Source organism: Heptranchias perlo, chromosome 2, assembly GCF_035084215.1.
Source record: "Heptranchias perlo isolate sHepPer1 chromosome 2, sHepPer1.hap1, whole genome shotgun sequence".
Taxonomy (NCBI): Eukaryota; Metazoa; Chordata; class Chondrichthyes; order Hexanchiformes; family Hexanchidae; genus Heptranchias; species Heptranchias perlo.
The window spans coordinates 92228071-92243512 of NC_090326.1; the positions used below are offsets into that span (position 1 = coordinate 92228071).

A 15442-nucleotide genomic window follows, 5' to 3' on the forward strand; every position below is an offset into this window, starting at 1 on the left:
TATTAGTGATGCTCAACGCTAACAGCCTAGCCATCCATATATAATATGATACACGCTATTATCTATATTGATACCTGAAATCTATCTGTGTGCCCCATAAAGATTCTTGAGTGCTATAGAAATGTAATCAATCCTGGCTATAAAATTTGGGTGAAAGGGTATTTTGTGTATTTGACAATAATTTTCCATAAAATAAAAAATTATGCCTAACTGACTACCTATATATAAAAAATGTATTTTGGATCCCTGTGATGTCAATGATGAAATCATGCTATACAACCAAAACTGTCTCAAATACAAGGATCAACATGACTCCAGTAAAAGTGATCAATGTTAAGCTGAGTAATTATGATGAACAAAATGATCACAGATTAGCATTTAGACTAAAATGATACAAAAGTTTGTTATCAATCTTGACTCGTACATGACTCCCCTCATCTATTGCTAATTACATATATCGAAGTCAGGGAATTGCTAGAAGCTAGGGAAAACAAATTGTGAATAGAAACACTGTTGTAAGTAGAATAAATTGTATGCGAGTCTTTCAGGCAACTTTTGCTTTATTTATTCTGGCTTTAATAAATTGCAGTTCAAATTCTACATACTTTGACACACTATGTATATTTCTTGTTTTCTAGGCTACAGTTCATCACCACCGTATCCCTTTAAACTACTGCAACTCTTCACTGGTGGCACATTTGACAAAAATTACAACAAGAAGTATCAACCTATTCAATTTGTGGTGCCATTCTCTACCAAGAAGGTAAAGAATATTATAGCATTTGTATTTAACTATGGGGATGAGTGGCAAACCCAAGTATGGTGCACTGTACAATTCTATAGTTCTGTGATGGTTCATTTCAGTTCTCTTACTCTTGTGTGAATCTATGTATCGGTGTTTCCTCCGAAAGCTATGGGGAATATGAAAAATGAGTCTTTGGCATGTGGGAGTGGCAAATGGAAAAAAGCATGTTAGGTGGCAACCCTCTCTCTTGTAGCATTGAAAGAATTTTTAACTGTTGTGATTTACCTCTGCAGCTATGTTTTTTTCTAGCTTTCTCTTTGCCTCCCTGATTGCCCTTTTAAAGAAAGAAGGAAAGAAAGAACTTGCATTTATACAGCACCTCAGGACAACCCAAAGCGCTTTTCAGCCAATTAAGTACTTTTGAAGTGTAGTCACTGTTGTAATGTAGGAAATGCGGCAGCCAATTTGTGTACAACAAGGTCCCACAAACAGTAATGAGATAATGACCAGATAATCTGTTTTTAGTGATGTTATTTGAGGGATAAATATTGGCCAGGACACGAGGGAGAACTCTCCTGCTCTTCTTTGATATATTGCCATGGGATCTTTTACGTGCCTTGGTTTAACGTCTCATCCAAAAGACAGCAACTCCAATAGGACAGCACTCCCTTAGTGCTGCAGTAGAGTGCAGAAACTTTTAACTTGTTATTTCATTGTCTTATATTCATCCCAGTGAGCCCCTTCTCCCTGCCGGATTTTTAGAGGTCCTTTTTCCTGTTTATTTTACTTTTAATTTGTTTGTTAATCCATTTAGGGTCACTCTTGGTTCCTCTGATCTTGCTGGTCTTATTATGTACTTATCTTGCATTTCCAGCATTATTCTTTTAAAGTCAGCAAAGGCACAGCTCCTCACTCGGTCCCTCATAAGCTTTCTGGGGCCTATTGAGGGGGAGGGGGTAATAACAGGTTGTCCCATCCTTTTTTGATGCTTCCTCAATCTCCATTGCTCTTTACTGTTCTTCTTTATCAAGATTGCAAGCAAGGGGATCCCATGCTGCTGTATGATATCCCTTACTGTGGGTTGGAGTTGAAAATATGGTGACCAAAGAGTCCCTCACTGTTGCATTTTGAAGTGCAGCTCAGTAGCTCCCCAAAGCAAAAAAAAATCCTAAAATATGCAGGCAATCCTGAGATATGGGCAAAAGTTGTCAGGCAATAAGCACTTTTAAATGGATCATTTCTACAAGGCAGATCTACTCATTACAACATTGCCCCTCTTTAATCTGCTTGTGCATTACATGTTTAATGGGGACGGAGATGAGGGAAATTCTAACAGCTTACACCATCCACCTCATTTGCTTGTGCATGCTGGTGAAGAGATGGATGAAGTAAATGGCCCTTCTCACCTGGACTGTAACTTTCAGCAGAATTAAAACGTGCATAAACTCTTTGGAAACTGGTTTCACCCCAAAATTCAACCCTTAAAATTGAGATGCCCCACACTATGGCCCTATCTCACCAAAAAGAGTGCAGATGTTTTCCATCCAAGACTTTAGCGTGATGTAGAAAATGACAAAATAAACAATTTGGGTCGCCTATAGTAGAAATGACAAAAAATAATAGGAGTGGATTTTGCTCTGAGTGGCAAACAAACGACGCCGCTCCTTAGACTGGCAATTACCCATAGACTTTTCATGGGGTTTTGCACGGCAAGTTCCTCTCAGGGGGCCGTCAATCCAGCGTGGTGCCCTCTCCCGGGCATCTGGGACCTGTGTGAACGGGGAAAGCAACTGTCTATCCTTTTAACCAATCAGATTGAAGCATCGTTAATAAGCAGCGCAGTCAGAACCAGGAAGTGTAAGTTAGAATCGTGAATTCAATATTCAATGTCAAATCAGGTGCAGAAAACGAAATAAAGAGAGGGTAAGAAATATTGAATTAAAAGACAGAGATAAGAGAGACAGAAACAAAAGTATTTTTTTACATGTCCAACAACAATTAAGATCTGAAGAAATGAGACTCCACACTTGTAAAAGTTAATTTTCGGAGCGAGAGAGGTAGTTTGGTAATCATTAACACTTAACACGCCGTTAAAAAGGGTAATTAGACTTAAATAATTTGACGTACCGTTTTTTGGCGCGATTGCTTCGTATCCATCAGGGCCGTGAAGGAACTTTACGCTGTTCCATTCATCTGAACGGTGAGCCAGCCGCGAGATGTCCTTCCCGCGAAGCTTACGGAAGAGCAGAGCATCTGGTAGAGCAACTTCCTGATTTCCACCTTTAACTGCGTATGTGCGGTCACCAGAAATTGCTCTATCATTTGCACTGAAATAATGCTGTTAGGCTCTCCATTATTTTCACAGCAAAATCCGGCCTAATATTTCAAAATTAGGCTAATCTTTTGAGTATTTAAAAATATAAACATATATCGTTTATGATATGGATCTGTTCCCACATAATATGGGTAATTTTCAACTTCAGTGGGGCAGAAAACTGACAGTAATGGATTGACTGCTCGTTATACATCCCGCCCGAGGAAAATTGGGCAAGGCCTAAAACGGGAGGCTCATCTGCTACCACCAGTTTACCGCCCCCGCTGAACCCACAATCTTTCTTGTTAATCTTCAATACTCAGTATTATAAATCAGATTAAGATAACCTTGAACAGGTAGAGAAATTTTACTAAAGTGTATTTTTGTTTTACTTTCATACAGCAATGCTGTTGCAGTAGTCAAAGGCTGATTGTTAAACTCCCACATAGAGCTGTTTTTACCACCAAATCATAATGAGCAATAAAACATTTCTGCAAAGACGTGAGATGGGCTAAGGTCTAATGATTAATGTTTCTTGTTAATATAGATTTTAGTTCTACAGTTCACAATAATTACTCAAGAATTAACTTTTGGATCTTCACAGAGCTAACTAATTAAAGAACAGCTTCATAAAAAGTATCCCAGGTTTTCCTTGTTTCTCAAAAACTATCCAGCCCGTCTCTCCACAGACTTTTACCATTATTTAATACCTTAACAAAAATTATTTGTAAAATTTGCCAACTGCTTTCTTCTCTAACAATGTACGCCATTATGCAGTTTCCAAAATTAATGGATGCTGGAGGCCGATAATGCCGTACTCACCGTCCATAGTGCAGATCTGTATTGAGCCCAGGTGACCATAACATTGAGGGACCAGACATGATGCTGTACATCCATTGCACTTAGCACAGCATGATGTGGTGGGGAAGCACCTGTGGATCTCTGAGGTCACATGCACTAGGCTCATAAAGGGGCCAAAATATATTTCAATGAGGTCTCAGCACCTAAACAGTGCTGTAGTGACTCAGGAAATTGGTGTTGAATGATAGGCCCCAAAATCAGCTATGTTGGGGCCTTTTCTTAAAGGGGAGTCTGTTTGGTAGTTATAGGAAGTAGCTCTATTTTAACAGACAGTCATCTGTTTGCCAGTGGATTTGCAATTACATGGAGCCTACACAGCACCTAAGGATATCCCACTGGGCATCCCCTTCTATTTGAAGGAGGAAGAGGAGGACCATGGAGGCAGGCAAAGCAGGTGCTCTTACATCTCAGGTGCTCAAGAAGGACCAATTCATATATATATACAGACCAAGATATTCATACCTGCACATGTCTAAGGAGGTCTGCATACAAAGACAATAGTTTACCAGAGGCCATAACAGAACTGTTCAGTCTCCTGCATCTAGACCTGGAAATCACTTTGAGAACTGCTCTGTCAGTGGCTATCAAGGTGATCACTGGCGTGAAATTTTATGGCATGGGTCATTCCGAGCAACAGCAGGAGTTGTCTGATGAATCTCCCAACTTGCAGTGCACAGCTATATTGTACATGCATTGTTTGCCCAGGCCAAGGATTTCTTGCTTCCCCACAACTGGCCACTATGGAATCAAAGCTATCCACCAGATCCCTGACTAGACCTGAAGAGAGGTACAAAGTTTCAGATGCCTCAATCTCAACCTATCAGGGGAGTCTTGCTTGCAGTCCAAGGTATTCAGAATTATCGCAATCAGCTTTACTTTATATTACTTTGTTCTGCAAAGAGCCAATGCCATGGCTCATGGAGAACAGAGCTGGTCTCCATCATTGGCAGAAGAGAACCCCAATCAGGAACCAGAAGGGATGCCTTCTGTTCACCTGAAACAGTCTTATTGCAGACTACAATAAATGTACCCTTTATTTAAGTGCCTATGCCGTACAAAGCACAGCAGTCATCTGCACCTGTGCCCAATATCCTCCCATTGCTCTCGACCTTACTATAAGACCCATGAATACCATAGTATTTCTCCGCAACTTGCTTATTCTGCTCAAATTAAATATTATGACACATTAAAGTACCAGTTACCTTTACTATGTACAGTGCAAATTTGTTTTACCCCAGTGATTCCCCTTTGCACCTATTTATTATGTGTGCCTTCTACTTCCTAATTATGTGCAGCTTCTAAATGTTTCCCCACTGAGAGAAGGAAGTTAGATGGATGGATGGCTGCTGGGTGTCAGTGCATGCTTCAGAGATGGAGGTGGTCCAGTACCGCCTCTAGCTGGATCACTGGATGGCCCTGCAGGTGCCATGGATACTACTGCAGTGACTGTCTCGGTCTGCACGCTTTCTGCTACATTAAGAGTCATTTCAGCAGAACTGATGGATGATACAGATGTGGCTTCAACATCTCCATCATCCACGTCACCTCCTACCATTCTCTGCTGCCTCACACTCGGGCAGAAATTTGTGTGAGAGTAGGCGTGGGCAGCTGCACAGCTTTCAGATCTAATTCTGACATTGTAATATTAAATAAATCTTAGATTGTAATATGTGAGCACACTTACCTTATCAACCATTCGGAGATCAGCAAACCTTTTCTTTACCTAGTGTACGGGTGAGACAGCATTGACTCTTTCAACCACCTCAATCCAACCAGCTCTGATGCTGCTCTTCGAGGATGTTCTTCAACTCCGAAAAGGATCACTCTTCTCTGCAGGTCCTCCTGCAGCAAGACCTCCAAACCTGCATCCTGAAATAGAGCTATACTGCTTTGTTGACTTGCTCTAGCTATTTTTCCCTCTCAGTAGTAAGACAGTATTACAGTGACCAGCAGCCCTCAAAAAGCCACTCATTGGATAACCCGCCCTATGGTCCCGATGTGCCACTAGCGCATCATGTAAATGAGCTGGCCTTGTATTATAGCGTGAGGTCAGCTGTCAGTATTGCAGGTACATAATGCCTGAGGAGCATTAATGTTGCCACACCTTCATCACCCTTATTAATTCACTGTTACTTTTGCTTAAAAAAAAATAATCCTGTAGTAAAACTGCATAGGAGGCTTTATTATACGATTTCAATTTGAAATAACAATTAATTTTAATTGAACAATTTTGAATTAAGAGGAGTAGACTGTGTTGGTTCCAGCACCTCAGCACCAAGTCTAACACACACTATTGTTACTGCTCTTAGCCACTAACCACTCATTCATGACAACACTGAAAGCTGACTTTATGTACTTACACAATGGATTACCAATAAACATTTGAAAGAAACTCCAAGTTGGGGATTCCCTCTAACTACATTTTAAACTGTTTTCCATGTTACAGCAATTCAAAACTAATACACTAATGGAAATGTGGTGGCTAAAGCTAGCCTACGCATAGCTTCACTGGGTTTCAAGATCTGTGCTAAGTACTTTTATGTCTTCCCAGCCACAATCATTTGCTTTATCTCCATTCCATGGGACAGTATTTCTCCAGCTATCGACAAAATTTCTCTCCATGCACTTCATCAGCCCTTTCTGGGCATGCATAATGAAAAAAGAAACAACTTGCATTGATATAGTGCCTTTAATTTCCACAGTGTCCCAAAGCTATGTGTAGGTTAATGTTAGCGAACACAATTCTAAAACCAGCTAGGAATGCAGTATTGTTGAAGCAATGGATTACTTTTGAAATTAATACTGGTGTTAGGTAGGCAAATTCACAGTGGCTTTTCACACAGCATTCTGTGGTATGTGGAGAATAATGACCAGATCATTTGTGGTATTAGTTGAAGGAGGAATGTTGGCCAGGAGAGCAGGACAAATCCCTGCTTGTCTTCAAACAGTACCTTGGGATCTTTTACCTCCACCGAAGCAAGCAGATGGGTCTTGGTTTAACGTCTCATCCAAATGATGGCATGTCTCCCTCGCTGCCACAGCCTAAATTATGTGCTTAAGTCCGTAGTGTATCTTGAATTCACAAGGTTCTGACTCTGAAGTGAGAGTACTAACTAAGCCATTCTGACAGTTGTAATATAAGGAACGAGTAAACAGCTGACTGCATTGTGAAGGAACAGTTAACATACCGGGGGGAGTTTTAACCCTCCCCACCCCGATATTTTGGCAATGATTTAAATTTAACACTGACCGGCCGGGTTTCCTAGGGGTTGGGAAACCTGGCAGCTAAAGGGAGGTGGGAGATGCCGGATCCAGCAGGCAAGTGATTTTTATAGCACTGCATGTGGACTAGAAGGAGAAGGAGTGCTTCCCCCCCAACCCCTCAAGCAAATCTTCTGCCGACCGCGGCCTTTCCTTGCTGTCGTGATCAGTGACCCCCACCAACTCGCAATGTTTTCTGGTTGCCAGGGACCATCCCCAATGGTCCCCGCTGTGGCCTTCTCTCACTGGCTTTCCTGCCCGGCAGTCGGCCAGCATGTCGATCTGGCCGACTGCCGGGCGGGAAACGGGGTAAAAAAATGAGAATGAGGTCCTGCCATTAAATTCAGCAGAACCTCCCCATTCCCGGCATTTCCGGGTTCCCTCCCCCCGCCCCCCGCCTTGCTACCGCGCTCCCCGCTCCCCCCCCCGCCTTCCCGTAAATATCAGTGCCGATCATACTCAAATCAAAGTCGTCCTTGATCTAGAAGCGAAAGTACACAAAGCTTCTTACTGTTAGATCTTAGGCAAGTCTCTCAGAGCTTCCTTTCAACAACATTTTAGAAATAATTAGTGAGCCAATTTGGCCCACTCCTGGTGGGGAGCCTGGCCCACTGGGTAACTGCAGGTGTGTTACCCACAATTTTCTATCTAGAAAACCTAATGCTAAAAATAACGGGGGTAATTTTCAAAGGCGCCACCTGGGTAGTAATTTGGCAGAATGTATCGCCCAAGTATTGTAGAACCCCGTCCTGTTCTGTTTTGATTTCAATGGGATGAAAATCGGATGATCCGCTCGCCAGGTTCTTGCCCAAGCAGAAAATTACCCCCCAAGATTACCAAATGAAAATATTAAACTAGGAATGTCATACTACGTGGCTATTTTAGAATTCTGGAATAGAACATGTACTGACCCTTAGGATTTACAATCTACATTGGCCCAGAAATTGCTTAAAAAGGAATGGTGAACTCAACAGCGCTCTCCGTTGTTAGTGACGAAATCGAGGAGCATGTTCCGGCTTTCGCACATGCGCAGTGAAATGCAGAATTTGCTCCCCCGGTTCGCCGGCGATATGACAGCTCTGCATTAAAGGGATATCACCGGCTGGAATCAACAAAATCAACAGATCAGCGCCAACTTACTCTTCTGCCCAGCTGGGAAATAACTAATATCGCCACAAAACAGGTACACTTAAAAATACCAAGTCTAAACTAAGTTTTAACAGTCTTAATGACTGTCAAACAACTAAAAATTAACTTTTCAAAATGTGGTGTCTCATTACACCTTATTTTAATAGTTTTTGGCCATTAAAACATTATTTTAAAAAAATTAAGAAAATTCTTTTTTACTTTCTCCTTCTGTCTCTTTTATTTAATTTGTTTATTTTTTACCCTCTTTTTTCACTGTCTATACTGTTTTTACAATGATTTTAGTGTGGTACCTTTCACTTCCTGGATTTTACATTCCTGCTTGCAGAAACTCTTCGCAGCTTGTCAAAAATGCTACGATCTGATTGTTCGAGGGGAGAGATCGATCCTCTCGTTTCTCCTATGGGTCCTAGCTTCACTGGAGCTAACGCTGGGCTCTTCTCTGCTTCCTATTAGAGGAAGTGCACCCAGTGAAGACAGCGGTAAATTAGTGGGTTAGTAAAAATCTATGGAGTGACGAGCATTGTTGGTTCACCATTCAGACCAATTTCTGGACCAATGTGTCCCTCTTTCCAAATTAACATACCCATGTTGTTAATATAACAATGTTGGCTGGAGAAAGAAATGTGCAAACTCCCAGTCTTTCATATATGCTGCCAAACGCAAGATATGATGGTTTTTACACACGTATTATCCTTGAAGAGAAATAAAATCACAGGCATAAAATGACATTTGCAATCAATGGTTAGTGCCTGTAATTCTCCATTTTAGCCTTTAGTGACTGCAGGATTGCAGTAATTCTAGCGAGAATTCCTTTATAGGGCCAATTAGAAACAGCAGGCTGGAAGGAAGGGAACGGCCGGTTTCAGACCGGAACCTGACTGAGGCTATGCAGATAAAATAAAATCTCCTAGGCCTCGCACTGCTCAGTTCGGGACGACTTGCCACCCCATGCCCAAATCCCGCCCCAAGTTAAAATCAGAGCAATAGAATTACGTTGCTCTTTAAAAGTATTTTACATCGGCACTTGTTTAGTCCAGATCGTGGGGGATTGTGGCATCTGCTCCTTGAGTTTGCACTGTTAAAACCAGCTACTTTGTCCTGATAGCAGAACCTTTTTTTATAGGTTTATGATATCATGCACGAATGCCGCTTTCCTGCAATCTAAAACCGATACTAATTTTAATGTGCCTTAAGTGGACATCAGTTTAGTAGAGTGTTTTTTTTGTAATGCTTCAATAAATAATGTATTTCTGGTGATAAAATCACATTGTATGATATGCTCAACATCCCTGGTTACAGGGTTTTCAGACACGATAGAGAGGGGAATAAAAAAGGGGGGGGTGGCAATTTTGGTTAAGGAAACAATTACAGTTGCCTATTAGAGACCAAAAAGGTAAACTATGTGTAGAGGCGGAAGATGCGGGTATGGTTCTTAATGAATACTTTGCATCTGTCTTCGCAAAGGAGAAGGATGATGCAGGGATTGAAGTTAAGGAGGAGGAGTGTGAAATATTGGATGGGATAAACATCCAATATTAAGGGGATTAGCATCTTTGAAAGTGGATAAATCACCAGGGCCAGATGAAATGTATCCCAGGCTGTTAAACAGAAATAAACTATTTAACAGAAATAAACTGGAAACAGCTACTTGAAGGTAAATCAGTGTCAGAACAGTGGGAGCCATTCAAAGGGGTGATTCAAGGGGTTCAGGGTAAACATGTTCTCACAAAGAAAAAGGAAGGGGCTGCCATATCTAGAGCCCCCTGGATGTCAAGAAGCATTCAGGGTAAGATAAGGCAGAAAAAGAAAGCCTATGATAGACACCGGGAACTCAATACTACGGAAAGCTTAGAGGAGTATACAAAGTGCAGGGGTGAAGCTAAAAAAAGGAAATTAGGAAAGCAAAGAGAGGGCATGAAAAAATATTAGCAGGTAGAATCAAAGAAAACCCAAAGATGTTTTATAAAAACATTAAGAGCAAGAGGATAACTAAGGAAAGAGTAGGGCCTATTAGAGACCAAAAAGGTAAACTATGTGTAGAGGCGGAAGATGCGGGTATGGTTCTTAATGAATACTTTGCATCTGTCTTCACAAAGGAGAAGGATGATGCAGGGATTGAAGTTTAGGAGGAGTGTGAAATATTGGATGGGATAAACATCCAATATTAAGGGGATTAGCATCTTTGAAAGTGGATAAATCACCAGGGCCGGATGAAATGTATCCCAGGCTGTTAAAAGAAGCCAGGGAGGAAATAGTGGAGGCTTTAACAATCATTTTCCAAACTTCACTGGATACAGGCATAGTGCCGGAGGATTGGAGGACTGCTAACATTGTACCGTTGTTTAAAAAGGGAATGAAGGATAGACCGAGTAATTACAGGCCAGTCAGCCTAACCTCAGTGGTGGGCAAATTATTGGAAACAATTCTGTGGGACAGGATAAACTGTCACTTATAAAGGCACGGACTAATCAAGGACAGTCAGCACGGATTTGTTAAGGGGAGGTCGTGTCTGACTAACTTGATTGAATTTTTCGAGGAGGTGACAAGGAGGATTGAAGAAGGTAGCGCAATTGATGTAGTCCAAATGGATTTTAGCAAGGCTTTTGACAAGGTCCCACATGGCAGATTAGTCACAAAAGTAAAGGCCAATGGGATCCAAGGGAATGTGGCAAATTGGATCCAAAATTGGCTCAGTGGCAGGAAGCAAAGGGTGATGGTTGACGGGTGTTTTTGCGACTAGAAAGCTGTTTCCAGAGGGGTGCCGCAGGGCTTGGTACTAGGTCCTTTGCTTTTTGTGGTATACATTAACAATTTGGACTTAAACGTAAGGGGCATGATTAAGAAATTTGTGGATGACACAAAGATAGACCGTGTGGTTGATAGTGAGGAGGAAAGCTGTAGACTGCAGGAAGATATTAATGGACTGATCAGGTGCGCAGAAAAGTGGCAGATGGCGTTCAATCCAGAGAAATGTGAGGTAATGCATTTGGGGAGAGCAAACAAGGCAAGGGAATACACAATAAATGAGAGGATACTAAGAGGTGTAGAGGAAGTGAGGGACCTTGAAGTGCACGTCCACAGATCCCTGAAGGTAGCAGGACAGGTAGATAAGGTGGTTAAGAAGGCATATGGAATACTTTCCTTTATTAGCCGAGGCATAGAATATAAAAGCAGGCATGTTATGCTGGAACTGTATAAAACACTAGTTAGGCCACAGCTTGAGTACTGCGCACAGTTCTGGTCACCACATTACAGGAAGGATGTAATTGCACTAGAGAGGGTGCAGAGGAGATTTATGAGGATGTTGCCAGGACTGGAGAATTTTAGCTATGATGATAGATTGGACAGGCTGGGGTTGTTTTCCTTGGAATAGAGGAGGCTGAGGGGTGATTTGATTGAGGTGTACAAAATTATGAGGGGCCTAGATAGAGTGGATAGGAAGGACCTATTTCCCTTACCGGAGGGGTCAATAACCAGGGGGCATAGATTTAAAGTAATTGGTAGAAGGATTAGAGTGAAATGAGGAAAAAAATTTTCACCCAGAGAGTGGCGGGGGTCTGGAACTCACTGCCTGAGAGGGTGGTAGAGGCAGAAACCCTCAACTCATTTAAAAAATACCTGGATGTGCACCTGAAGAGCCGTGATCTGCAGGGCTACGGACCAAATGCGGGAAAGTGGGATTAGGCTGGGTGGCTCGTTTCTCAGCCAGTGTGGACACGATGGGCCAAATGGCCTCCTTCTGTGCAGTAAATTTTCTATGATTCTATATGAACATTCAACAGTTTCATTGGAAATTCTTTTGTCCACTATTTTAAGGGAGGCATTATCCCTTTATTTAAATTTTATACAAACCTGTTAACACATTGTATAATAATATTGCACAGTGAGACTTAACCGCATTCAGTTTTTAGAGTACAGTCTATGTTTTTTTGGGGTTTTTATGACTCATCCAGACATTTTATTGTCTTTCAGATTGAACTCTATGCTGTGATCACAGGCCATGGAAGTGATGAGAATGGCTGTGGAGAATTCTGTGTCACTTCTCATTATTTTGTAATTAACGGCATATTTAATAATTCAAAGACATTTGATAACGCTGGTAAGAAACTTTGATATTCTTGCAGTGTTCATTTTTTCCTGCTATATAACTTCATGGAATTTATATTGAAGCCATGTGGAATGCAAGTAGCATTTCTGAATTATGTGTGATTAGTATTTGCTTTTATTAAGAGTATAGTGTAAAAGGAAGCATGGAACTCAAGTTTGTTTTTGTATGAGTGACTACTACAAATGCATATTTTACCAGTGAATAATTAGAGTTTAATTGTTCCAAAGAATAACATTATAAACGTGGCCTAGTTGCTTTCTCCTATTCTGTACACTTCAGAGTTCATAGACATCATATTTTTGCTGGCAAATACCAACAGTCAGTATGGTTGATGCATCATAATGTCTGCATGGAATTATGAATGATTATGCTTATTAAGTGCCAAGTCAAAAATTGGTTACCAAAATATCACTATGTATTATATGAAGAATAATGGATATCAGGAGTTGGAGAGGTTATAGTTGCACTCAATGTGCTATTTAATGTGGAACATTTTAGTTGCAAAAACCTTTTATGTTGGGTCTCCACCCCTTTGCGCTTTATGTACGTTTCTGAGGATGTCCCTGAGTAAGGGCAGAGAGTCCCTGTCTGAAACATGCAGGAGGATTTAAATGGAATGCTAATGATGTGTGAGTGACTTCAAAAGCCTCCTGTTTCACTTTGCTGGGCTTTCGCCTGGCGGACGCCCAGAAAGCAGCTCACCAATTGAAAGTGGGCCTTAGAGGTTGCACTTAGTCCCTTTAGGCTGGAAGATCTAAAATGGGGCTGTCTGCAATTTTCTGATAGCTATACAAGTAACTTTTTGTGGGCCGGCAAGGGGGAGCAGCAGGGCTGGAAGCCATCTGATTGCTGTTTCTGACAGCAGCTGAAAGGCCCCAAATCCACCAGGTAATAGCATTGCTGTACGCCTTTCCTCTCCCCTCTCCCCAGTTGGGGCACCTGCCTGTTTCTAGGGGCATTTCTGCATCCAGGTGAAGGGCAGGGTGTGCTATTTATTCCAATTCAGTGGGGCTCCAGTCAAGCTCTGTGCAGCAATGCATTGCTCAGCTTGTACTGGGGCGGGGAGGGGGGGGGGAAACAATCTCTAACTGTGTTCTGCAGTTTGAATAATATAATATAAAATAAAATAACAGTTTCAAAATGTAGCAGTGTATCAAACTTAATGCTGACTTTTCATAAGTGGAAAATGGCCACATAAAATTGAGCTTATGTTCTAATGCTGTTACAATTCATTCTTATTATAGTCTGTCCTATCTCATGTGATCAATAGCTGACTTACTACTAAGTTGTCCCATCCACCTTTCTTTGAATGCCTGATAGTTTCAGATGATAATTTCAAGCAATTAATTGCCATGAAAATTTTACAGCGTATAGGGAATGAAAAATAGAAGTCTTGCATTTTGGATGGTTAGTAATATAATTTTTAAGTTTTCATCTGACATGGCACAGCACACTGCAATACTACTACTTGAGTGTCAGCGTTATTCAGCTGGTAGTATTCTCCCCTCTGAGACAGCAAACTGCAAGTTGAAGGCCTATAACATGACTTAAGCACATAATTTAGATTAACACTCCATTGTGATATTGAAGGAATCCTATATCATTGGAAGTGCCACCCTTTGGGTAAGGTGTTAACCCAAGGCACCTTCTATCTGTTCAGTTGGACGTTAAAGCGTTTGCAGCCATCTTCAGCCAGAAGTGCCGAGTGGATAATCCATCTCGGCCTCTTCCCGATATCCCCACCATCACAGAAGCCAGTCTTCAGCCAATTCGATTCACTCCACGTGATATCAAGAAAGGGCTGAGTGCACTGGATACAGCAAAGGCTATGGACCCCGACAATATCCCGGCTGTAGTGCTGAAGTCTTGTGCTCCAGAACTAGCCGCGCCTCTAGCCAAACTGTTCCAGTACAGTTACAACACTGGCATCTACCCGACAATGTGGAAAATTGCCCAGGTATGTCCTGTCCACAAAAAGCAGGATAAATCCAATTCGGCCAATTACCACCCCATCAGTCTACTCTCAATCATCAGCACAGTGATGGAAGGTGTTGTCGATAGTGCTACCAACCGGCACTTTCTCACCAATAACCTGCTCACCGATGCTCAGTTTGGGTTCCGCCAGGACTACTCGACTTCAGACCTCATTACAGCCTTGGTCCAAACATGGACAAAAGAGCTGAATTCCAGAGGTGAGGTGAGAGTGACTGCCCTTGACATCAAGGCAGCATTTGACCAAGTGTGGCACCAAGGAGCCCTAGTAAAATTGAAGTCAATGGGAATCAGGGGGAAAGCTCTCCAGTGGCTGAAGTCATACCGAGCACAAAGGAAGATGGTAGTGGTTGTTGGAGGCCAATCATCTCAGCCCCAGGACATTGCTGCAGGAGTTCCTCAGGGCAGTGTCCTAGGCCCAACCATCTTCAGCTGCTTCATCAATGACCTTCCCTCCATCATAAGGTCAGAAATGGGGATGTTCGCTGATGATTGCACAGTGTTCAGTTCCATTCGCAACCCCTCAGATAATGAAGCAGTCCATGCCCGCATGCAGCAAGACCTGGTCAACATCCAGGCTTGGGCTGAAAAGTGGCAAGTAACATTCGTGCCAGACAAGTGCCAGGCAATGACCATGTCCAACAAGAGAGAGTCTAACCACCTCCCCTTGACATTCAACGGCATTACCATCACTGAAACCCCCACCATCAACATCCTGGGGGGTCACCATTGACCAGAAACTTAACTGGACCAGCCATATAAATACTATGGCTACAAGAGCAGGTCAGAGGCTGGGTATTCTGTGGTGAGTGACTCACCTCCTGACTCCCCAAAGCCTTTCCACCATCTACAAGGCACAAGTCAGGAGTGTGATGGAATACTCTCCACTTGCAGGATGAGTGCAGCTCCAACAACACTCAAGAAGCTCGACACCATCCAGGACAAAGCAGCCCGCTTGATTGGCACCCCATCCACCACCCTAAACATTCACTCCCTTCACCACCGGCGCACT

The 15442-nt window shown here is 42.2% G+C and overlaps 1 protein-coding gene across 1 annotated transcript in view; it reads left to right on the forward strand.

Moving 5' to 3' along the window:
- The window catches only part of si:dkey-256h2.1 (uncharacterized protein LOC337520 homolog), a 209246-nt gene that overhangs the window by 168988 nt on the left and 24816 nt on the right, over window positions 1-15442 (forward strand). Inside the window, exons 9-10 of the mRNA XM_068004185.1 lie at window positions 639-763; window positions 12303-12429. Of these exons, the coding sequence (XP_067860286.1) occupies window positions 639-763; window positions 12303-12429 (252 nt within the window). The remainder of the gene's footprint in view (window positions 1-638; window positions 764-12302; window positions 12430-15442) is intronic.